This window comes from Trichosurus vulpecula, chromosome 3 (assembly GCF_011100635.1).
Source record: "Trichosurus vulpecula isolate mTriVul1 chromosome 3, mTriVul1.pri, whole genome shotgun sequence".
Classification (NCBI taxonomy): domain Eukaryota; kingdom Metazoa; phylum Chordata; class Mammalia; order Diprotodontia; family Phalangeridae; genus Trichosurus; species Trichosurus vulpecula.
This window is the reverse complement of record NC_050575.1, coordinates 12,308,586-12,334,946: the sequence shown is the minus strand read 5'-3', so window position 1 is coordinate 12,334,946 and position 26,361 is coordinate 12,308,586. Positions and strand designations below refer to the sequence as shown.

Sequence of the window (26,361 nt, the reverse complement as noted above, 5' to 3'; positions counted from 1 at the left end):
GAGGAACAAAAATTAATGAAGAAAAGTACTCCTTAAAAAGCAGAATTGGCCAAATGGGAAAAGAGGTAGAAAGGCTCACTGAAGAAAATAATTTCTTAAAAATCAGACTTAGGCAACTGGAAGCTAATGACTCCATGTGACAAAGAAAAAATAAAAATAAAGTCAAAAGAATGAAAAAAAAGAAGAAAACATAAAATATCACATTAGAAAAACAACTTACCTGAAAATAGATCGAGAGATAATTTAAAAATTATTGGACTACCTGAAGGTCATGATAAAAAAAAGCCTAGATATCATCTTTCAAGAAATTACCAAGGAAAACTATCCCAGTATCTTAGATCCAGGGGGTAAAACAAAAATGGAAAGAAGCCACCAATCACTTCCTGAGATTCCAAAATGAAAACTCCCAGGAATATCACAGCCAAATTCCAGAGCTCCCAGATCAAGAAGAAAATATTACAAGCAGCCAGAAAGAAAACATTCATATATTGTGGAGTCATAGTCTGGATCACACAAGATTTAGAAATTTTCATGTTAAAGGAGCAGATGACTTTCAGTATGATATTCTAGAATGCAAAGGAGCTAGGATTATAACCAAAAAGAACCTACCCAGCAAAACTGAATATAATCCTTCAAGGGAAAAAATGGATATTTAATGATATAGAGAAATTCCAAGCATTTTTGATGAAAAGCTCAGAGCTGAATAGAAAATTTGACATTCAAACACAAGACCTCAAGAGAAGCATAAAAAGGCAAACATGAAAGACAAGTCATAAGACACTCAATAAATTGAAACTCTTTACATTCCTATATGGGAGGATAATATAAGTAATTCCCAAGAACTTTATCATTATTAAGGCAGTTAGAAGCAGTCTACATAGAGAGAGGGCACAAGCGTGGCAAATATGTTAGGATAATCTAGAAAAAAGCAAAGAGGTAAGAAAAAGAGATGCACTGGGAAAAGGTAGGAAGAAAGAGGTAGAATGGGGAACATTATCTTACATAAAAAAGTCACACAAGGAAGAGCTTTGACAGTGGAAGAGAGATGGGTGGTGGTGGCAGGCAAGGCTTGAACCTCAGCTCCATTGGAATTGGTTGAAAAAGTAAAGAACCGCCACCACCCTCCTCCTTCCCACCACACACACATTCAGTTGTGTATAGAAATCTATAGTACCCAAGAGGTTAGTAAGAGGGGAACTGGATAAGAGAAAGGGAAGGAGAATAATAAAAGGAAGGATAGATTAAGAGAGGCAGTGGCCACAAGCAAATCAGACTGTTGAGGAGGGAAAGGACAAAAAGAGAGAGAGAAGGATAAACAGCAGAAAATAGGATGGAGACAAATATAGTTAGTAATTATAACGGTGAATGGGATGAGCTCACCCATAAAATGAAAGCAGATAGCTGAATGGCTTAGAATCCAAAATTCAACAGATTATATATATATAGATAGATAGATAGATAGATATAGATATAGATATATGAAATTAAAATAAGGAGATGGAGCAGAATCTATTATGCTTCAGCTGAGGTAAAAATGACAGGGCTAGGAACCATGATCTCAATCAAAGGAAAAGCAAAAACAGACCTAACTTAAAGAGATCATCAGGGAGACTACATTTTGATAAAAGGTACCATAGACAATGAAATAATATCAAAAATTTTTACAGCAAGTTTCTCTGATAAAGGCCTCTTTTCTCAAACATAAAGGGAACTGAGTTAAATTTATAAAAATAAGAGCCATTGCCCAATTAATAAATTGTCAAGGGATACAAAAAGGTAGTTTTCAGAAGACATCAAAGCTATCTATAGTCATATGAAAAAATGCTCCAAATCCCTACTGATTAGAGAAATGTGAATTAAAACAACTCTGAGCTACCAACTTATACCTATGAGGAATGACAATAGTTGGAAGGTATGGGGGAAAATAGGTACATTAATCAATTGTTGGTGGAGTTGTAAACTGGTCCAACCATTTTAGAGTACAATTTGTAACTATGCCTAAAGGGTTATAAAACGGTATATACACTTTGACCCAGCAATACTACTAAGTCTGCAACCAAAGAGATAAAAAGAAAAGGAGAAGGACCTATATATACAAAAATATTTATAGCAACCCTTTTTGTGACAGCAAAGAATTAGAAATTAAGGGGAATGGCTGAACAAGTTGTTGCATGTGATTGTAAGTGAAGAGTATTGCGCTGTGAGAAATGAAGAGGAGGATGGTTTCAGGAAAGCATGGGAAGACCTGTATGAACTGGTACAAAATGAAGTGGGACAGCTACGAGGCACAGTGGATAGAGTGCCAGGTCTGGAGTCAGGAAGACTAAACCTTCTAAGTTCAAATCTGGCTTAGATATTTACTAGCTCTGTGACCCTGGGCAGAGCCCTTAGCCCTGTCTGCCTCATCTGTAAAATGAGCTCGAGAAGGAAATGGCAAACCACTCTAGTATCTTTGCTAAGAAAACCCCAAATGGGGGCACGAAGAGCTGAACATGACTGAAAACAACTGAACGACAACAATAAAGTGCAGTGAGAAGAAACAGGGGATCACTGTACGTGGTAACACCAATATTGTAATCACGATCAGCTGTGTAAAAATAAATCGAGGATGAACTGTGAGAGATTCCGCTCTGATCCATACACCGACTCAAGGTAATTCCGAAGGACTGATGATGAAAAACGCTCTCTACCTCCAGAGAAAGAAACGATGAACTCCGAGTGCAAACTGAAGCATAGTTCTCCCACTTTCTTTATTTTTCTTGCCTTTTTTGGGGGCAATGTGGCTAATATGGAAATATGTTTTGCATGATTTTACATGTATAATTGATACCATATTGCTTGCCTTCTCAGTGAGTGTGGGAGGATGAGAGAGAGGGAAAGAATTTAGAACTCAAATTATTTTAAAATGTTAAAAATAAATTACACATATATGCGTGCATATATACATATACATTTATACATACATCTGTGATATTGGTGAGACAACTGGGGTTAAGTGACTTGCCGAGGGTCACACAGCTAGTAAGCATCAAGTGTCTGAGGCATGATCTGAACTCCAGGGCTGCTGCTCTATCCACTGCACCACCTAGCTGCCCCAATAAATATATTTTTTAAAAACCATAAAACACTCCCAAAATATAAAGACATAGCAGAAAAAATAAAACCTTTTTGGAACAGGAAAAAAATGACTTAAGACAAGGGAGGTGATAGTGATGATAAGAAGGTGATATGCCTATCCTGGATGATTTCAAGTCACTAGGCTTGGATAAACTTAATATTAGATCCCCAAAAGAGCTGGCAGAGGTGATGACGCAAAGCCAGGGGGACAGTTAACACACTGGGTGATCATGGATTAGGATCTAAAAAGATCTCAGACTACAACGCTGGGCTGAAATTAAAAAGGTAAAATTTAAAAGTGATAAAAGAAAAGTCTTACACCTCTGTCCTAAAAATTACCTTTGTAAGTGAAACATTGGTGGGTAGGGTTTAGATATCAGTTCATATGAAAAAGATCTAGGAGTTTTGGCAGACAATGAGTTCCATTTGAGTCATCAGTGTGACATGATATCCTCAAAAACGGATATAAACTTGGGCTGCATTAAGAGAATTATAGTGTCCTGAATAACTGACATGATAATCCCATCATATTCAGATTTGGTCAGATCACACCTGCAGTACCGTGTTCAGTTCCAGGCACCACATATTAGGAAAGACAATAACAAGATGCTGGTAGTCTGCATGAGGACAGCTAGGATGGTGAAGGGCCGAATGAGGATCTGATAGAGGAACTAGAGCTGTTTAGCCTAAGAAGATAAGACTTGGGGGAGGGCGTGTTAGCTGTCCTCTAGTATGTGAAGAGCTATCATGTTTTGTATTCTCCACGCTTTTCAATAAGCTGTGTGACAAATGCTGTGAGCTACTCTAGATCATCACTCCCCAAAGCCTGAACGATCCTTTCTCAGACCTTGGTCAAAGATGCCTCTGACGTGAGCAGAGATTATTTTCATAAAAAATTTTGTAGAGAAGGAAGAATAAATACATGCACTGATATTATTGTTGCTTTCATTGCCTATTTTTTGGGCAAGAATATCTAGGATTTCCCCCACCAAGCTGTTTATCTTTCCTTTTCTTTATATACTTTGAGAAGAGATCCTTCAATACCCCCCACATTGTGTCAATCCAGCATCAAACTCCTCTATGTATAATTGACCTAATACAGCTGTTGGTCTCATCTCTGTGCTCTTCGGTTCATTTCCATTTCCTTATATAGCACCTCTGGGACTATAATGTTAGGGCTGAAATGTGGTGGCTTCTCTGTCATTGACAGAAAAAAGAGCTGGTTATAAAAATAATCATAGATCTTATCCGCTTTTCATGTTTGTTGTCCTCTTTACAGTTTCATCCCTACATGCCCCCAGGTTGACTATGTTTAGCTCAGTTTCTTGTCAAATTAAAAAAAAAATTCTTTCCAGTGCTTCTTCCTTTATGAGGCAATATATTATTTACAATATTCTGCCATTGTCCTCTAAGATTTTACAAATAAACTTATGTTCTAAACTAGGTTGCCCTTAGCTACCAAGTCTCTCTCTGCTAACTGAGGTGGTTTTTGTAGTTTGCTGTGGTAGTTGATTTAAACTGGGTAAACTTCTTTATGACATGATAAGTCTGTAGCAGTGATGATTATTTTGTGACCTGCCATTTTTAAAGATTTTAAGATAAACTTTATTGATCTCCTTTTGTTTTCACATCACCTACATTTCCCATGGAATTCTTCTTCTCAACTCCTCCCAGAGAGGCATCCCTTATGAAAGAGAAGAGAAAGAAAACGGAAAGTATATCAACAATAAAACAGTTAAACCGAACGTTTCAAAATTGTAACACTGATCAACCTGTCAGAAAATCTGCATTATAATTTTGAAATATTTAGTTTGACTGTTTAGTTGTTGTACTTTCCATTTACATCGCTGCAGTTACTGTGTTTATTATTTCTGGTTCTTTACTTCATCCTCCCCTGCATTCATCACGTTCACTGTTTTGGTTTTTTGTTTTTACAGCATATGAATGTTCTGTTCCATTTGTGTACCAGTGGGGCTCTGTTTTAGCCATTCCCCAATTGATGGGGATCTACTTTATTCTAATTTTTTACTACTACAAAAAGAGCTGCTATGTTTTTGTATACACAGGCCTTTCTTTATCAGGAATGGAAATTGTGCACCGAAGGTTATGGACTTTCTACTCACTTCCTCTGAGCAATCATGAATTACTTTCCAGAATGATGGGACCAATCCACAACTCCACTAACAATGCACTGTGTACCTATCTGCCCAAACTCACAACACATATATTCTAATATTTTAGCATCTTTGCCAAGGTTGTGTGGAGTTGCATTTCTCTTATCATTAGCAAGTTGGAGCATTTTTTCACACGATTGCTACCACTTTTCAGTTCTTCTTTAGTAAACCATTTGTTCATATCCTTTTGACCACTTACCTATTAAGGAATTGCTTATTTGTTAGTTGTCTGTTTACCTTGAATCGCTGTTGTTGTTCAGTCATTTTCAGTCATGTCTGACTCTTCCTGACCCCGTATGCAATTTTCTTGGCAGAGAAACTGGAGAGGTTTGCCATTTGTTTCTCCAGTAGATTATGGCAAACGGAGGTTAAGTGACTTGCCCAGGGTCGCGCGGCTAGTGAGCGTCTGGGGTTGGATTTGAGTTCAGGACTTTTCGACTTCAGGTCCAACACTATTCATTGAGCCACCTGGCTGCCTCATATCTTGGATATGAGGCCCTTTTCAGAAAGAATTATGCAAAGTTTTGGGGTTGTTCCCCCCTAATCAACAGAGGTTATTTTTATCCTTGTTGTATAAAGTTGTTTAGGTAAACAAAATTATTTATTTTATCTTGTTTTTATATATACATCCCTTGTTTGGACGAGGATTCATCCCCTTCATGTATCTGAAAAATATTTGATATGCTTCTCTTCTAATTTTTTGCTAGTATGATCTTTAATAGGTCACATAACCCTTATGAATTTTTGTGGAACATGGGATAAGATGCTGGTCTGATGTCTAATTTCTATGACGGCTTTCCAGTTTTCTTAGCAGTTCTTGTCAAATAGAGAGCTCATTCTCAGGTAATTTGTGTATTGGGATGTAATAAATACTAGGTTGGTTGTTGAGTTCTATTTCTGATTCCACCCCTCCACCCCACCCCCCACAACTATTACCCTATACTCTGTATTTATTTTTTATTTTATGATTTATTACATGCTGCCTGCTCCATGCATGTAAGTTTCTTGAAGGCAAGGATAACCATTCCTTTTTCTTTCTACCCGTAGTGCTTAGCACAGTGCCTGGCACATAAGCAATTAATAAGTGTTTTTTTATTCATCGGGAAGCTAGTTTAATTTTTACCTCATTTTTAATAAGATTGGCTAAAGGTTCACCAACTTTAAGTCTTTTTTTTAAAAAAAAGCAAGTTTTTAGTTTTTATCAAGTCTAGAGAGTCTTTTTGGTGTCCAAATGATCTTTTTTTCCTCTAATTTTCAAGATTTCCTCTTCTATGGTTACCTAAGGTTTATTTGTTGGCTTTTTCACTATGCAAAATATATACCCAGCTCATTAATCCTTTTATTTTTCTATTTTCTCAATGTATGTTTTTAGGGACATAGAATTATTCCTCTGAGTTGAATCCTAGAAATGTTATGTTGTCTCGTCTTTATAATTATCTTTCACATAGTTTTTTATGATTTGTTCTTTGACCTACTCACTGGTTAGGATTTCAATATTCAGTCTCTAGCTGGGTGTGTGCGTTTTTTGTTCACGCTTCCCAAATGGATCACCTTTACTATGTTGTCATCTGTTAAGGGTATGTTTAGTATTTCTTCTTTGTCATATCTACTTGCTGTGTATTCCTTAGTGTTCCCATCTAGAAGATAACAAAAATCTTTTAGCTTTATATTCTTCAACAGTTTGTTCAGTTCTATCTTATCCATTTTTAATCTAAATTTTAAATCTTAAAAAAAGTTTAAATTTGTTTACCTCTGAAAAAGAAATATTAATGTCTCCTACTACTATCATTATTTTCTTGGAGTTTGCACATTTGCAATTTGGGTAGTTTTCCCTGATGAATCTGGATGTTATATCATTTGGTACATATAAGCTTTATATTGATATTGGTTCATTGTCTGTTGTTCCTTTAATAATAATGCAATTTCCTTATTTATCCCTGTAGATATTGGGAATTTTAATTTTTTTCTAATATTCTGAGAGCAACTTCTGCTTTTCTAAAATTCATTTGATGAATAGTAAATTTTGTTCTAGCCTCTTATTTTGATCCTATGTATGTCTTTGCTATTTAGATGTGTTTCTTGTCAGTAACAAATTGTGGGTTTTTGTTTTCTTATTCACTCTCTCAACTTTATTTCATTTTACTGGATTGTCTAATCCATTAATATTTTAAGTTATGAGAATAAGATTTATGCTTTCCTCCATTTGTGTCTTTAGTACTGCTCTCTTTTAAGAAAACATTTTTTTGTTCCCTTACCTCTTCAAGTCAGTACTTTGTCCCTATGAATTCACTTTGCTTAATTACTTTGATGAAATCTTGTTTCCATAAGATATTCCTCCCCTCCAGCTCCCCTTCAGTCAACTTTTTCTTTCATTTTGGGATTCAACTTCAATCACTGATTTTTCTTTCATTTGGTTATCTATTTTATGCCTTCTTTTCCTTCTCTAGATGGTTAGTCCCTTCTCCTATCCTCTCCTCTAACTCCTAATTTCTCTGCTTTGCTATCTTCATTCTCTTCCTTTTCTATATATTCTGAACTTTTATTCCCTAATTCATGATTTATATATTTATTTTTCTTTAACTTTTTAAATATACCTTATGTAGTTAAAGGTCGCAAACATATGATTTGAGCTCCTTCTTTTAACCAATTTTTGTTACTGCCTTTATAGGTCTTGCCTTATTGTCCTTTTTTATGTTATGCCTCACTCTCAGAAGTATTGGTTTATGAAGGATATAATGTGGATAGAGGCAGTGCATCATGGTAGAAACTATCATCTACCAAATCACATCGTCCAGTGCTACTGTGCCCTTCCCATGCTGCTTCATTTCTAGGTTCACAACCTCTCACCCTCCTGTGTGCCAGTTGTTTTTAGGAGTCCCAATTTCCTTTCTCTTAAGGCAATATGTTAAAAATGAAGGTACAACACTCTGAAAGAAGATGATGTCCCTGTGTATCAACAACCTATGCATTAAATTCAGCATAAGGCCTCCATTTCTCATTGCAGCCACACAACACTTCCCCTTGAGAGTACTTGATCTTTATTGGGAACCCCTCTCTCATTCATTTAAGACATCTCTCTTATATTCCCCCAGCTTCAATCCATCTCTTCTGTGATTCCCCTCTTTCTAGTATAACCCAAGGGATTATTAGCCCTTCACTGTTCACTCACAGACTTGATAAGAGTATATCACACTCTCCCCATTTATGCATCTTCCCACTCTGAATTTTGTCCCACAAAATATGCTGATTTCATTTTTCACCAGTCCGCACTCCTTGGACTACACTCTATGCCCCAAGGAAACCTCATCATGGAATATTTGTCATCCTGCAAGTCTGTACCAGTTTTGGTACTCATATCTCAGTATTCTCAGAACCTTCTGTCCCTCTGACTGCAGGGCTGGAAGGTACAGCGAAGAACTCCCCCCAAAGTTTCCATTTCAAGAGGGCTATCAGGTCAGCCATCTCTTCATTTCTTATTCCTTGGACTAGACCTCCATAATACCTTCAGCCCTCCTCTTTTCCCATTTTTCAGCTTCCTTTTGTATGTTTCTATGTCTTCTCCCATTAGACTGAAGAATCCTTGATGGCAAGGTTGACTGTTCTTTTGCATTTGTATTCCTGGCACTTAGCAAAATGCCTAGCAAAAAGTAGGGGCTTAACAAAATGTTTACTGATTGACTGATTCACCTATAAGGGATTTTGGGATTTATTACATGGTACTTCAGTTCTGTTTCTCTACTTTTACTTCTATTTCTTCCATTCTACTTGCATTTTTATCTTCTTGTGTACTTTAAGAAATCTAATGATTTTTTTTTAAAGATCAGACTTTTTCCTGTAGGGAGTTAGTGACAACCCCGGGGCTGCTTGGACCCTAGCGCTTGGCCTGTTTCCTGGGTAAAACCAGACAGGCTTAGTAGGAGTTGGAACGGTAGGCGCCCGGAGGAAAGACTTCCGTCCCTAGCGGCCTCCCTAACAGCACCCCCCTCCTGCTCTGATAGCCATCCTTTCTCATGCAGGCAGAGTCCATCCACCAAGGACTCACAAGCCCAGTAGGAGGAATACAGCTGGCCACTACCTAATACTCTTGAACCAGTGCCTAACACAAACATGCTTTAATTAATGGGAACTTCTTTGATACTTTACAAGGGCATCCTGCCCCGTGCCTCACATAGCTCATACAGTTCTGATAATCAGTTTGTATCCTGCCCGAGCCTTCCCAGGCCTCCTTAGATACTGTAGAACAGCACTCCCCTCCTGTTCCCAGCCTTCCCTGTTACTGTAGAATAGCACTCCCCTCCTGTTCCCATACTCCTGTGGAAACCACCTTACCACAGCCCTAGTTTTCCCATATGCTTGTAGGCAGCATAGTTTACAATAATCCAGATTCTTCCCACCAGATATCGCTACTAATCTAAGTGCAACAATACATTACTGAAGCACATCTCTTTTCCCATGCTTTCATCCCCTTGAACACCTGCTTCTGCTTATGTAGCGCAAAACCCTATAAACATGGATAATGGCTTCCAATAAATCGGAGTTATAACCATCATTGCTCCCGCCTCATCATTGCGTCCTGAGATAGGGCAACTTGCTGGTCAAGACCCTAACATTTTCCTTTTTAAAAATAGTCTATGGAAATCTCCATACATATTTTATTACTTATACTTTCCTTGTTAATGGGTTTCTTGGTTTCTGTCATCTGGGTGTATTTACAATTTGAATATTCAGCTCATTTTTGGGGGGGCTTACTCAAATGCTTCTCCTTTCTCGAATGTCCATCTTTTTATGTTTTTATATTATGAGTCTTTATAGGCTCAGTCTTTTTCTGGAAATTTTTATTTTTATTTGCATCTTTAGCTCCTTTGCTTTTCAGAATACGCATTCTTTCCTTTGGTTTCAAGGAGGTGAAGAATAATCTTGAGTTATTTACATTTCCTTGCATTTATATTTGAAGGTCTGCTGGTTACTTGAAGAATTTGTTGCTTGTAGCTGGAATGATTAAATTTAATCACTGTGTGTCTTGGAATTTGAAGTATTCGGTTATTATTGTTTTTTTCTTCCTGTAAGTGATTTGTGAATTCTTTTGAATGGAGCTTTCTTTCCCATATTCAGAAGTTCTGGGCAATTTTCTTATATTATTTATGGTGTTATAGTATTCAGGCTTTTCAACCTGCCAAGTTTTTTTTCTGGGAGGCTTAAAATACTTAAGCTGTTTTTGCACAGCCTATTTTTGAGGTCAATGCTGTTTGCTTATATAGAAATCATATATTCTTTTAACAATACTGTCTTTTGCTCTCCTCCACTTCAGTATATCTGCAATCCAAATGTGTCGTTTTCTCTTTCACTTCTTTGGAGAAACCAGCTTCTATGGATCCAAGTTTTTTCTAATCTGCTAATTATGCCTGCTGTGAAAGCTATAAATTCTGACATTTATTCCTTCTTAATTTCTTTTCTTAGAGATTTCATATCTCTTTTGAGCAATTCTAGAATTTTTTGTTATTACATTTCTCCTCAGATTCCACAGGGTTCTTTATTTCATTAGGCATTGGTTCACTTTCCTTTTTCTTGTAATATTTTTAAAGAAAATTTTATACTTTCTTTGAGGTTTGGTACTTACCCTTCCTTCTAGTTTCAGGATTTTTCTCTGTTGATTTATTTGCTTCAGCTTTAGGTTTTAATGGAATTTTCTTCCTTTCAAAATATTTGATATTTCAGCCTTTTATCCTTAATACTCCCATAGCATTCACTTTCTGACTGCTCCTCCCCACCAAAAATGGTACTTGGCACATAGCAGGCATTTAATAAATGTTTACTGATTGACTACCTAGAGTAGCAATACCTGTTTATAGTTTATAGACAGTCAAAACTTAGAAGTCACTGTCCCCTTTTCTGTCACACTGTCACCATCATTATAGAAATAGAAGGAATATGTACAAAACTAAGGGCCATTTTATATTTTCTTTGCTTCACTGGTGGTCATGGACAAAGAATTCATCACCAAGTGGCCAAACTACTGGTGATCAACCTCTGAATTTGGCCAGGCTGGTCAATGCTAGGAGCATGCACAAAAGCACGCCAGTAATTTAGAACCTATCAGAGCTTGTTCTTTACTTACATAGACTTTGGAAACCCAGGATCACCTCTATGCCACAATGAGGCACAGGATAAGGACTTCATGGATAAGATAATTTTAATCTTAAATGTCTGGAAATTTTTTTATCAGAAATTAAAGTTGGGTTCTAATAAGTGATTAAACAGCCACTGAATAAAATAACAACTAAACAGGTTATTTCAATAGTACCAATAGATAATTCTTGCCTGATACTGATTTATTTTGATTACATGAAAAATATATCAACTCACTTTTCCATCCTTAGATGTACCTGCAACTTGGCCTGTTGCTATGGTGATCCTATCAGGATGAACTGCTAGGCTAGAAAAGGAATATTTGTTAAAAATGTATACTTTAAAAAAAGCTTTAGTTATATTACTCCAAATATAATTCATCTGTACATAATGTTAAATCAACTCGGATTATAAATAATTTTAAATGTTTTCAGACATTTTGGACTATAAATTATAGGCATACTTCAACTTAAAGTTATTAATTTTTACCCAAAACAGTTTTACTCTCTCATTTGTACCTCACTATCACATCTCATTATAAGTGATTGGATGAATGATGTTATGGTGAGGTTTCATAGTGTTATTATAGTGCCATTTAGTTAAACTGTATTAACCATATTATTATCAAACAATAATGGTTGGGCAGTGGAAAGAATCCTTGATTTGGACTCATAAGATCTGGGTTCAAATTCTGGGTTTGCCACTTAGAACCTATGTGACCTTGGGCAAATCACTTCTCTGGGCCTTGTTTTTCTCATCTGTAAAAATGAGGGTATTGAACTAGATAACTTAATTTCCTCCCAGAGCTAAATCTACGAGCCTATGAACATTTTGCAAAAAAGCTTGTATTTGGCTATTCCAATTTCACTAAATATTTTCAAATAACTTTCCTATCAACTTGGCCATCATCCATGATTAATTTCTTTTCTTTTAAACCAATTCTAGAAGGACTTTCACTTCTCTCATACAAAAATTATTTTCAAAATGTTAACTTGAAAAATATTATTAATTTTTAAATTCAAAAGGCTCAAAATACTCCATGAAGTATCCAGATACTCCTAAAATTAAGATTAGAAGGTACATTTTAAATATGAGATCTACTAATATGATTAGTCTGTAAAATACATTTACTAATAATCATTATGTGGAGCTTAGATACACTGGAGAATAACCAATGAAAAGAAAGACAAAATCCATTTCCTCAGGATATCACAATCCACTGGGAAGTCACAATAAGGACATGTAAATACAAATAAAGATGACAGCTGTAATGGCACATGGTCAGCATTCAATGGAAGAGTAGTAGAAAGAACACTGGACCATGATTCAGAAGGCTTAAATTCTAATCCTAGTTCTTCCACTAACTAACTAGCTGTGGAAACATTTTGTATAAGGGAAAACTAAGGCCCATGGAGGTGAAGGGACTTACTTGAGATCACATAGCTAGTTAGTGGAAAAGCTGGATTAGTTGATCTCAAAAGCCCCTTTCTACTTTTACAAGCTATAGTCTATGATTCCAAGACTCTCTCTAGAACTTATGTTCTGTGGGCCTCTACTTTTAGAGCTCATTCTCTTTGTAATATAAGTCAAAGTTCCCTTCCAGTTCTAGCACACTATCACTCTCTGAGCATCAGTTTACTGGATAATTTAAAAAGTCAACACTGTCTCTTTAATATTCTGAATGGTCAAATGCTTAAATTGTCATTAGACTGTGATGTAAAATTTAGGGATTTAAAGGAAATATAGATCTTAGCCACATAGTAGTTTATTCATCATATATCAAAACAACACAAGTGTTATATCTTTACTACAAAAAAAGAAATTAGTCCATACTGTTAAACAGCCTCTAGACGGCTGTTAAACAAATATCAAGCAGTAGCTTCTTGTGCTGTCAGTTGCACATAACACAAGGGCTTAGCATAGTACCTGGCACATAGTAGGCATTAATAAATATCTGTTTACTTGACCTATGATCATAAGGGAAGCAGGGTGGCACAAGGGCACTGGTAGCTAATAGGAAAGATTCAGTTTTGTGGAAGAGATCTTCCAGTTTGATAGAAAATGATTTTACCATGATTAATTTACCACGATTAGTTTAATAATTATAATAATTATATAATAATGTTAGTAATAGCAACATTTAAATTATACTTTAAGGCTTATAAAAAGCTTTTTTTAAAAATATTATTTCATTTGATCCTTTTCTTTCCTGCCTTTTTGCTATTTCTCAACAATAACACAACTGCTCACATTTCTGATGTTTAGAGACTCATAGTTAAGAAAGCTCTTTCCTTACAAAAACCCTCTGAAGTGGGTAACATAAGCATTATCATGCTTACACATGCTTCATATTTTACATATGAAGAAGTGGAGGCTAATAGTGGTAAAGTGACTTATCCTCCCAGTAAACAGTAGAGGCTTGACTCTAACCTGTCTTTGACTCCAAGCCCAGTGTTTTTTCCAGTACACAATGCTGCCTGTCATATTAATCCCAATATTAACAACTTTTATTTTAAAACTTTTGTCACTGAAGCAATTTAAAGTCTTAAAGCATAGATTGATAATTGAAAAATTTGAACACTCACCACTTCACATCATCATTATGACCAGTATAATGTCTCTGAAGTTGTTCTTCAACATTGTATAACACTACTACTGATGCAATGAAATATACAGTTTCACCTGTTGGAAGTAGGTATAGGTTGTTACGACAATCTCGTCCCCTATACCCATAGCTTATTAGTAGGTCAAGGTGAAATAACATTCTTTTAGATTTGTTCATTATTAATTAAAATAATTTTAACTGTTAATAAGCTAAAAAATTCTATTCTGACACAGAATGAATGGGGCATAAATTATACAATTGCTAAACAGGAAACTATCAGTTAACACTTTTTCTACAAAAAGTTTACTTTTTTACACCTTAACCCATTTTCCCCACAATCTGGAAACATTATTTTTTGAAACATATATTAATTAAAAAGATTAATTTTATAACTACATAAGACAATCAAATCACTAACATGATTATTTTCCTTTTAAAAAGCTTATTGAAGCAAATACTTTTGTAATCACTGAAAGGTGAACTATTTCTAGTTTACCAGCAGAATAGCAGATACATGTGGAGGAAAGTATCAGGTATTTAATATTTTTATGTATAGTTTGAATTTTGCCTGATGGAGGAATTTCATCAACCAGGATTTATTTTAAGCTTGTTTTGGTTTCTATCATATCATTTTATCAGGTCTTAAATTACTAATGATTACATTCTGAAACTTGTTCTGTCAATACTTTTGGAATAATTCTGTTTCAAAGTTTGTTTTCTTTTCTACTACTGTTTTCTTTTTTGCATTTAGCTCTAGACTCTTCCTGCTTTAAATTATACTTCATTCCAAATCATCTTCTACTCCTTTTCTTTATAGAATCTTTAAACTTTTAGAGAGAAGACTTGACTGTGCCATTTTGAACTTTGAGAAACAATAGGGCATCTAACTATATTTTCTCCCATTTTCCTTCCCAAACTGGAAATCAAGATACCCGAATCCCAGGGTAGTCCTCTTTCCATCATCCTGAACTACTGTCCTCTGCGTCCCTCCCCTTCACTTCGCTCCTATTGTGAACCTCATCTCTTTGGTGTTATATTTCTTCGTCATTGCTTTAAATCAAATGGCTGATTATTAGCACCCAAAGAGAGCTTAAGAGACTATTGTGTTCTTCGCTTGTCACACGTATATCGGACTTTACACAGTGAGGACTTTTAGATATTTGTTGAATTGGATATTTTATTTAACAACAACAAAAAATAACTAGGAGAGACGGTAGAGAAGACCTTATCTATCTATTCAATTCAACAACTATTTACTAATAACTGGGATTCATAAAAGTCTTTTATATTGGCAAAGTTCTTTAAGTTTACAAAGCACTTGTATTACAATAATTATTTAAGCCTTAGGACCCAGGGAAGTAAATATTAAAGTTTATTAATCAGCTCCCACTAAGGAGCTTTCCAGTTATGTGTTACTTACAGACACAAACTTACAGTATGAAATCTACAACCAAGCACTGCTTCAACACTTAATGGGATTGAGTTCAGCACTAATTCACATCTAACTGGAATGGTTCTTTAATCTTTAATCTAAGATTCACACAGAATTGGTTCTCCATAACAATTAACAGAAGATTTGTTCATAAAATTTTCTTAAAAGGTGGTAAGTGTGTAGCCTCAAATAAAACATGAAGCTATGATCTCGTTTCTATGAAAGAGTCTTGATGAATATAAGAAGAGGTTATATATCCTCTACTTCAATTCATCAATATAAGGGTATGATTCAGTTTTTACAATCTGTAATTAAGATCTTTTACACCCTGTGATACTTTTGTGAGGCATAAGCCTCTTTTATAGATCAAGAAAGGAAGATCACGATCAGTTAACCAATCCTCCGGAGATGTTAAACGGACTAGAGGAATTTCAGCGTTAGACTATTCTAGATACAAAGCAGTCAATACTCTTTACCATTCCCTGCATTTACTGACCACAGTATCAGAGAGACTGGACCAACAGAAGATGATGCATCCAGGAGACACATCAAGGACAAACATAGAAACAGATAGTAAGAGAAAGATAGCCACTTGGGGAGGAAAGTAACCTCAAGGAGTAGGAACCCCTTATAAAAGAGATGAATATCATATGGACTCAACAAAGGTCTTTTATTAATAAAGAGTTGTGAGTTTACTCTTTAGCCATATATAATCTCCTTACATGTATCTCATCATCATACTAACATCATACTCCAAACCTACTCTTCCCCTGAAGATTTTTGGGAAAGTACACTCCAGACCTTTCCAAGGATGTTTGTTACCAGCTGCTTCCATCTCAGTAAAATATGTTAGCTAAAAACTTAACTGAAATCTGGCCAATTGTCAAAAGGAAACATACTAGTAAGGCTGGTGGGCAATAGTATAAGAAACTCAACAATTTAGGGTTACCGAGCAATGTCAAGAAAACAACATAGAGGAAGAAGCACAAAGTTCTAGGATTGGCAAATATTAGTTTGTCAGATGTGAGGTCTCTGCTCTTGAGAGATGATGGTCTAACCATGCCCTTTCCCCACTTAGCTTCACCTGGGATGAAACAGGATTTTAGAATCTATAGATGCATGATTTTTTTGGTGGTGGTGAAGGTATTCTTTGAAAATAAAGTATTTATTACTTTCTGTTTTGATTCCATTGCTTATTACATTCTAATTTATTTCTTCGATTGATATAACTTTATCTTTAATAATAAAAACACAATTTAAAATTCCTCTAAGTCTCCACAAAAATCCAGTTAAAAATTACTTTGTGAGGTTCCAAAAAATTACATTAAATTTTCCTTAAAAGTTAGTTGAAAGTAGAATAAAAACTGTTTCTACTATTATTTTCTCCCATTAGAGTCAACCAAATGAAATTCTATTGACTGAAAAAAGAATGAAATAACTTCACTTACTGATATCTAAAACTCGTTGTCTTCTTATACACATAGTTATTGAACTAACTATATTTATTCATCTGTCAATACCCCCAGTGGGCCTATACCCACAAAGAAATCAAAGAGACAGGAAGAACCTATATGTACAAAAATAGTCATAGCAAATCCTTTGTAGTGGCAAAGAACTGGGAACCAAGAGAACTTGTCAAGGGATAGTGCTGAACGAACTATGGATATTACATTTTAGGAAGTTGGAGCATGCCCAAAGGATGGTAAAAGGGAAGTATGGCAAATAAGAGTAGGTTAATGGAACCAGGGACATTTAGCTTATAAAAGAGAAACTTTAAGATGGGGCATGATCACTACCTTTACATAGTTAAGGCCTGTCACATTAAGATAAATTAGGCTTATTTTGTGTGCCCCTCAACTAGGACCAGTGAATGGAAGAAACAGGGAGATAGATTTCAGCTTAACATAAGAAAAATAATTAGAGTTGTCTAGAAGTGGAATAGGGCCCAGACAAGAGGGTTGCCTGAATGGCGAAAGGCAGCAGGGCTCCCACATAACTACTCCAGCAAAAAGCAAAAAATAAGACAAAACAAACCAAAATGCACCAGACCAAAGAGTGATCAGTAAATACAATGAAAAGCTTTTGCACTCCAGAATTGCATAAAAAGCCAACCAGACTCTTTTGGACTATTAAACATGTCAGTATTAGTCCAGGCAAACGAGTCTTTAATCACATTACCTGGAAGCCTCTCAGTGTGACCAGAGATGGATCAGAAATTGAGTAGCTGGCAAGGCCTTTTGTCTTGAGGCATTAAGAATGAAGGGTTCTTTGCCATACCAGATCTTAAACTGTATTATAAAGCAGCAATCATCAAAACTACTTGGTACTGGAGAAAAAACAGTGGTAGATCAGTGGAACAGGTTAGGTACACAAGACACAGTTGTCAATGACTATAGTAATCTATTGTTTGATGAACCCAAAGACTCCAGTTTCTGGGATAAGAACTCACTATTTGACAAAAACTTCTGGGAAAACTGGAAAACAGTATGGCAGAAACTGGGCATAGACCAGTATCTTACACCATATACCAAAATAAAGTCAGAATGGGTACATCATTTACATATAAAGGTTGATACTATAAGCAAACTGGGAGAGCAAGGAAGAGTTACCTGTCAGATCTATGGAGAATGGAAGAACTTATGATCAAACAAGAGATAGAGAACATTATGAAATGCAAAATGGATAATTGTAATTACATCAAATTGAAAAGGTTTTGTACAAAGTCAATGCAACCAAGGAGGGAAGCAGAAAACTGGGAAAGAATTTTCACAACCAGTATCTCTGATAAAGGCCTCATTTCTAAAATACATAGAGAACTGAGACAAATTTATAGGAATACAAGACATTCCCCAATTGAGAAATGGTCAAAGGATAAGAAGAGGCAGTTTTCAGAGGAAGAAATTAAAGCTATCTATAGTCATACAAAAAATGCTCTCAACCACTACTGATTAGAAAAATGCAAATCAAAACAACTCTGAGGGACCAGATCACACCTGTCAGATTGGCTAACAAGACAAAACAGGAATATTATAAATGCTGGAGAACAGGTGGGAAAATTGGAACACTAAATGCATTGTTGGTGGAGTTGTGAACTGATCCCACCCTTTCGAAGAACAATTTGGAACTATGCCCAAAGGGCTATAAACGTGACCCAGCAATACCACTTCTAGGGCTATATCCCAAAGAGATCACACAAATGGCAAAAGGACCCACATGTACAAAAATATTTATAGAAACTCTTTTTCTGGTGGCCAAGAATTGGAAATTCTATATTTTACCTTCCAGTGACTAGCTTGAATTAGTTTCTTTAAATATTGACTGATTTGATCTCCTTGCTGTCCAAGGGACTCTCAAAAGTCTTCTGCAGCACCGCAGTTCAAATTGTGGCTTTTCTTGAGGTCATCTTCCCATAGTATGTATAGGCCTTTTATAGGCTTCACGTAGCACCAAAACCAAACCAATAATGATCCCCAAAACAGACTTCTTAAAGAGAAAGGAACCCCACTTACATAAAATAAATGCTACACTTATCACAATGCATTCAGACTCCATAATTATTTCTATGGATACAGATAGCATTTTCCTTTATGAGTTTTTTGGAGTTGTCTTAGAACCTTGCATTGCTGAGAAAAGCCAAGTCTATCAAAGTCAGTCATCGCACAATGTGGCTGTTACTGTGTATAATGTTCTCCTGGTTCTGCTCCCCTAGCTCATCATCAGTTCATATAAGTCTCTCAAGGTTTTTCTGAAGTCTATCTGCTGATCATTTCTTACAGCACATTAGTATTCCATTACATTCATATACCACAACTCAGGCCATAGAAGAGCTCAAAAAGGATTTGGAAAAGCAAGTAAGAAAAGTAGAGGAAAAATTGGGAAGAGAAATAAGAGTGGTGCAAGAAAACCATGAAAAACAAGTCAATGACTTGCTAAAGGAGACCCAAAAAATACTGAAGAAAATAACACCTTAAAAAATAGACTAACTCAAATGGCAAAAGAGCTCCAAAAAGCCAATGAGAAGAAGAATGCCTTGAAAGGCGGAATTAGCCAAATGGAAAAGGAGGTCCTAAAGACCACTGAAGAAAATACTACCTTAAAAATTACATTGGAGCAAGTGGAAGCTAGTGACTTTAGGAAAAATCAAGATATTATAAAACAGAACTAAAGGAATGAAAAAATGGGAGGCAATGTGAAATATCTCATTGGAAAAGCCACTGACCTGGAAAATAGATCCAGGAGAGATAATTTAAAAATTATTGGACTACCTGAGAGCCATGATCAAAAAAAGAGCCTAGATATCATCTTTCAAGAAATTATCAAGGAACACTGCCTTGATATTCTAGAGCCAGAGGGTAAAATAGAAATTGAAAGAATCCACCAATCGCCTCCTCAAAAAGATCCCCAAAAGAAAACTCCTAGGAATATTGTCACCAAATTCCAGAGCTCCCAGATCAAGGAGAAAATACTGCAAGCAGCCAGAAAGAAACAATTTGAGTATTGTACAAAAACAATCAGGATAACACAAGATCTAGCAGCTTCTACATTAAGCGATCGAAGGGCTTGGAATATGATATTCCAGAGGTCAAAGGAGTTAGGATTAAAACCAAGAATCACCTACCCAGCAAAACTAAGTATCATGCTCCAAGGCAAAATATAGACTTTCAATACAATAGAGGACTTTCAAGCTTTCTCAGTGAAAAGACCAGAGCTGAATAGAAAATTTGACTTTCAAACACAAGAATCAAGAGAAGCATGAAAAGGTAAACAAGAAAGAGAAATCATAATGGACTTACCAAAGTGGAACTGTTTTGTCTACATTCCTACATGGAAAGATGATGTGTGTAACTCATGAGACCTCAGTATTATGGTAGCTGAAGGGAATATACATACAAATATAGACAGAGAGCACAGGGTGAGTTGAATATGAGGGGATGATATCTAAAAAATTAAAATAAAATACAGGGATGAGAGAGGAACATATTGAGAGAAGGAGAAAGGGAGAGATAGAATGGGGTAAATTATCACATAAAAGTGGCAAGAAAAAGCAGTTAGTTGGAAGGGAAGAGGAGGCAGGTGAGGGGGAATGAGTAAATCTTGCTCTAATCAGATTTGACTTAAGGAGGGAATAATATACACACTCAATTCGGTATCTTACCCCACAGGAAAGAAGGAGGAAAGAGATATAAAAGGGGGGATGATAGAAGGGAGGGCAGATGGAGGTAGAAGTAATCAAAAGCAAACACTCTGGAAAAGGGACAGGGTCAAGGGAGAAAACTGAATAAAGGGGGACAGGATAGGATGGAAGGAAATACAGTCTTTCACAACATGAGCATTGTGGAAGTGTTTTACATAATGATACATGTGTGGCCTAGTTGAATTGCTTGCCTTCTTAGGGAGAGTGGGTGGGGAGGGAAGAGGGGAGAGAATTTGGAACTCAAAGTTTTAAAAGCAGATGCTCAAAAAAAGTTGTTTTTGCATGCAACTGGGAAATAGGATATACAGGGAATGGGGCATACAAATCTATCTTGCCCTACAAGAAAGGGGAAAGGGGATGGGGGCAGAGTGGGGACAGAAAGGAGGGCTGACTGGGGAAAAGGGCAATCAGAATATATGCCATCTTGGAGTGGGGGGGAAGGGTAGAAATGGGGAGAAAATTTGTAACTCAAAATCTTGTGGAAATCAATGCTGAAAAAAAAATAATAAATACGGAATTAAAAAAAAAACCAAAGAAAACAACAAACATGAACTTGGATAGAATTCAAGTGATAGTGGAGGATAGAAGGGTCTGGCATGCTATGGTCCACAGAGTCACAAAAAATTGGACATGACTGAATGACCTAACAACAAACAAGAAATCCCTTCTTGACTTAGTGAGGTCTGTTCCTATGGTAAATTTAGGGATGTCAGGGAGTATCCATTTTAAATATTCTCTCTTTTAAACCTTAGGAATTATCTTTTTTAATCCTTTGTTATTAGTAAAATCATTTTATGTTTTCCTAATGTCTCATTGCTTGCTAACTGTGAACTGAGTTAGGCCTCACCAATACAAGTTGCACCTTATTTGTTATTTTGAGTTTTACTTCTATGAACTTTGGACATTTAATAGTACTTCAAAGAAGCATTGTCTACTCACCATTTCGGGCATTACTATTTTTTTAGAGTTCTATATAACATGTTCTTCCTGCCCTTCCTGGGTTTTTCATTCATGGGAAAAACATTCTTTTTGTGAACATCTGGACTTCCCAAATCACTTAAAATTCATTCTTCAAGGGACATAAATGATTAATCTTACCAGGGTATACTTATTTTTAAAAAGAAGGGTCTTTCTTTTACTTATAAGCCTAAATTCCACTAATTAATGGCCATATTCACTAAGATTTTCCCTCTATTGGGGGGACAGAGCCAAGATGGTGGCTGGAAATCAGGGACTAGTGTGAGCTCCCTGCCAAGTCCCTCCAAAAACCTATAAAAATGGCTCTGAACCAATTCTAGAACTGCAGAACCCACAAAATAGCAGAGGGAAGCAGGGCTCCAGCCCAGGACAGCCTAGATGGTTGCTGGGTGAGGTCTTTTATGCACGGAGCTGGGAGCAGAGCGGAGCAGAGCCCAGCATGGGCTGCGCGGACCAACCAGACCAGGAGCCAGGTGGAGGGTGCCCTGGTGCCCTGAATCAGTGAGCTGTAGCAGCTGCCAGATTTCTCAACCCACAAACACCAAAGACAACAGAGAAGAACTGCAGAACCCACAAAATAGCGGAGGGAAGCAGGGCTCTAGCCCAGGACAGCCTGGATGGTCTCTGGATAAGGTCTATCCCACATGGAGCTGGGAACGGAGCAGAGCCCAGTGTGGGCGGCGCGGACCAACCAGACCAGGAGCTGGGAGGAGCGGGCCCTAGTGCCCTGAATCAGTGAGCTGCAGCAGCGAACAGACTTCTCAACCCACAAACACCAAAGTCAACAGAGAAGGTTAGTGGGAAAAGCTGCTGGGGACAGGGAGTTCACGGTTCAGCCACTGCCACGGGGGCAGCGGGGGTGGTGCAGCTACAGAACTACAGCTGCAGTTGCTTCTGTCCCTAGGACCACATGGTGGGAGGAATTAAGTGGAGGATCAGAGCAGGAGTGCAGAGCCTGCTGAAGATCTAAGTCCAGTCCGGGTTGGGGAAGGAGGAGTGGTGATGCGGCAGAGCTGGCTGTAATAGCTCTGAAATCAACAGAGCATCCCCCCAAGCTTGGAACATAGTACTCTTCATTCTACAAGCAGTCATACCCCGCTGAAAAACTCAAGGGTCAAGTAAGTTGGCTGGGAATATGGCCAGGCAGCGAAAACACACCCAGATTCAGTCTCAGACTTTGGAATCTTTCTTTGGTGACAAAGAAGACCAAAACATACAGCCTGAAGAAGTCAACAAACTCAAAGAGCCTACAACAAAAGCCTCCAAGAAAAACATGAACTGGTCTCAGGCCATGGAAGAGCTCAAAAAGGATTTGGAAAAAGCAAGTTAGAGAAGTAGAGCAAAAATTGGGAAGAGAAATGAGAGTGATACAAGAAAACCATGAAAAACAAGTCAATGACTTGCTAAAGGAGACCCAAAAAAATACTGAAAAATACACTGAAGAAAACAACACCTTAAAAAACAGACTAACTCAAATGGCAAAAGAGCTCCAAAAAGCCAATGAGAAGAAGAATGCCTTGAAAGGCAGAATTAGCCAAATGGAAAAGGAGGTCCTAAAGACCACTGAAGAAAATACTACCTTAAAAATTAGATTGGAGCAAGTGGAAGCTAGTGACTTTAGGAGAAATCAAGATATTATAAAACAGAACCAAAGGAATGAAAAAATGGGAGACAATGTGAAATATCTCATTGGAAAAACCACTGACCTGGAAAATAGATCCAGGAGAGATAATTTAAAAATTATTGGACTACCTGAGAGCCATGATCAAAAAAAGAGTCTAGATATCATCTTTCAAGAAATTATCAAGGAGAACTGCCCTGATATTCTAGAGCCAGAGGGTAAAATAGAAATTGAAAGAATCCATCGCTTGCCTCCTCAAATAGACCCCAAAAAGAAATCTCCTAGGAATATTGTCACCAAATTCCAGAGCTCCCAGATCAAGGAGAAAATACTGCAAGCAGCCAGAAAGAAACAATTCGAGTATTGTGGAAAGACAATTAAAATAACCCAAGATCTAGCAGCTTCTACATTAAGGGATTGAAGGGCTTGGAATATGATATTCCAGAAGTCAATGGAGCTAGGATTAAAACCAAGAACCACCTACACAGCAAAACTGAGTATCATGCTCCAAGGCAAAATATGGACTTTCAACAAAAGAGAGGACTTTCAAGCTTTCTCAGTGAAAAGACCAGAGCTGAATAGAAAATCTGACTTTCAAACACAAGAATCAAGAGAAGCATGAAAAGGTAATCAAGAAAAAGAACAAGAAAAAGAAATCGCAAGGGACTTACTAAAGTTGAACTGTTTTGTTTACATTCCTACATGGAAAGATGATGTGTATGAATTATGCGACCTCAGTATTAGGTTAGCTGAAGGGAATATGCATATACATATATATGTGTATGTATATATGTATATGTGTGTATATATATGTATATATGTATGTATGTGTGTGTGTATATATATATATATGTGTATATATATATATATATATAAAGAGAGAGAGAAAGAGAGAGAGAGAGAGAGAGAGAGAGAGAGAGAGGGAAAGAGAGAGAGGGAGGGCACAGGGTGAGTTGAATATGAAGGGATGATATCTAAAAGAAATAAAATCAAATTAAGGGATGAGAGAGGAATATCTTGAGGGAGGGAGAAAGGGAGAGACAGAGTGGGGTAAATTATCTTGCATAAAAGTGGCAAGAAAAAACAGATCTGTAGGAAGAGAAGAGAAGGCAGGTGAGGGGGAATGAGTGAATCTTACTCTCATCAGATTTGACCTGAGAAGGGAATACCATACATACTCAATTGGGTATCTTACCCCACAGGAAAGAAGGAGGAAGAAGATAAAACAGGGGGGATGATAGAAGGGAGGGCAGATGGGGGAGGAGGTAATCAAAAACAAACATTTTCAAAAAGGGACTGGGTCAAGGGAGAAAATTGGATAAAGGGAGATGGGTTAGGAAGGAACAAAATATAGTTAGTCTTTCACAACATGAGTATTGTGGAAGGGTTATACATAAGGATATGCATGTGACCTATGTTGAATTGCTTGACTTCTTAAGGAGGGTGGGTGGGAAGGGAAGAGGGGAGAGAATTTGGATCTCAAAGTTTTAAAAATAGATGTTCAAAAACAAAAAAAAAAGTTTTTGCATGCAACTAGAATATAAGATACACAGGCAATGGGGTGTAGAAATTTATCTTGCCCTACAGGAAAGGAAGGGAAAAGGGGATGGGAAGGGAGTGGGGTGACAGAAGGGAGGGCTGACTGGCGAATGGGGCAACCAGAATAAACGCCATCTTGGAGTGGGGGGAGGGTAGAAATCGGGAGAAAATTTGTAATTCAAACTCTTGTGAAAATCAATGCTGAAAACTTAATATATTAAATAAACTAAATTAGAGTAAAAAAAAGATTTTCCCTCTATTTTTAAGAGCTTAACTGATTTTCTTTATTGAAAAGTTGAAAATAAGGTTAGTAACACTGAAGGAGAAGCTAGGTGGTGTAGTGGGCAGACCACTGGGCTTGGAATCAAGAAGACTCATCTTCATGAGTTCAAATATGGCCTCAGACACTTACTAGCTGTCGGACCCTGGACAAGTCATTTAACCTTGCTTGTCTCAGTTCCTCATCTGTAAAATGCACTGGAGAGGGAAATGGGAAACTATCCAATATCTTTGCCAAGAAAACCCCAAACGGGGTCATGAAGAGTTGTACATGACTGAAACAAGACTGAACAAACTATACTGACAGGCTTTTTAATACACACAAAAATTCTTTCTAAGAATATAATCATGATCACTACAAAGCAAAAACAATATGTTTATATAGTGCCTTAATATTTTCAAAGCTTCTACACAATGACCTTGCGAGGTAAGTAATGACAATATTATTTCCTCTATTTTACAGATAAAGAACCTAAAACTCGAGTTTGTTTGAGTATATTGCCCATAGCCATGGAGCCAGCAAATGTTAGGATTAGTACTTAAACTTAGATCTTTTGATTCTGAATCCTGGGCCTTATCTACTATATATATCATCTTGACTCTAATAGATGTCATTTTAATGTTATTTTTATAAAAAAGGCAAATCTTTATTCAATGTACTAAAGTAGAAAAAAGCGATATTCCATTTTAGTGAACAAAACAGCTTTTCTATAAACCAAGAGCTTTTCATAGAATGGTGAAGCTAAAAGGAATCTCAGAGCTGATCTAGTCCAAAGGCATTTCACACATGAGGAAAAAGAACTCTAGAGGTCACAAAAGTAGTAAATGGCACATAGTCAAGACTCAAACTGAGTTCTGATTCCAGATCCAGGGTTCTATCCACTATATCAGGGTATATTTTCAAAACACTGTGTTAAGTGCCTATTTTACTAACCTGAATTGAATGTGATGAAAACACATAATTAAGTTTTTACTTTTTTGATGGAATTGAGCTTTTAATTTTACAAACCTTTTAAAAAAATCTAAGTAAAACTTAAAATGAACATCAACCAACTCATAACTTCTAACATGATAACAGACAAATAAAGGATACACCCATTCCAGTTTAAGTCTCTTGGTTGGTAGTTCTACTTTTGCTTCCAAATTATAAGATTCCACTTGCTCTTTGGGCATATACATGGTAACAGGGCGTCCACGAAGAAACATTTTTACGTATCCCTCCTCTATAAAAAGTACAAATATGTCAGTGTAATATCTAGGTCACAAATAAAATTGAAAAACAAACTTCACACCCTC

The 26,361-nt window shown here is 36.7% G+C and overlaps 1 protein-coding gene across 7 annotated transcripts in view; it reads right to left on the bottom strand.

Annotated features, from left to right (window-relative positions):
• Window positions 1-26,361, bottom strand: part of EML1 (EMAP like 1) — a 312,714-nt gene that overhangs the window by 70,381 nt on the left and 215,972 nt on the right. For all 7 annotated transcript variants that reach the window (XM_036750598.1, XM_036750594.1, XM_036750593.1 and 4 more), the window contains 3 exons: window positions 26,159-26,288; window positions 14,003-14,152; window positions 11,655-11,724 (listed from right to left, as the gene is read on the bottom strand). In XM_036750598.1, coding sequence (XP_036606493.1) covers window positions 11,655-11,724; window positions 14,003-14,152; window positions 26,159-26,288 — 350 coding nt within the window. The remainder of the gene's footprint in view (window positions 1-11,654; window positions 11,725-14,002; window positions 14,153-26,158; window positions 26,289-26,361) is intronic.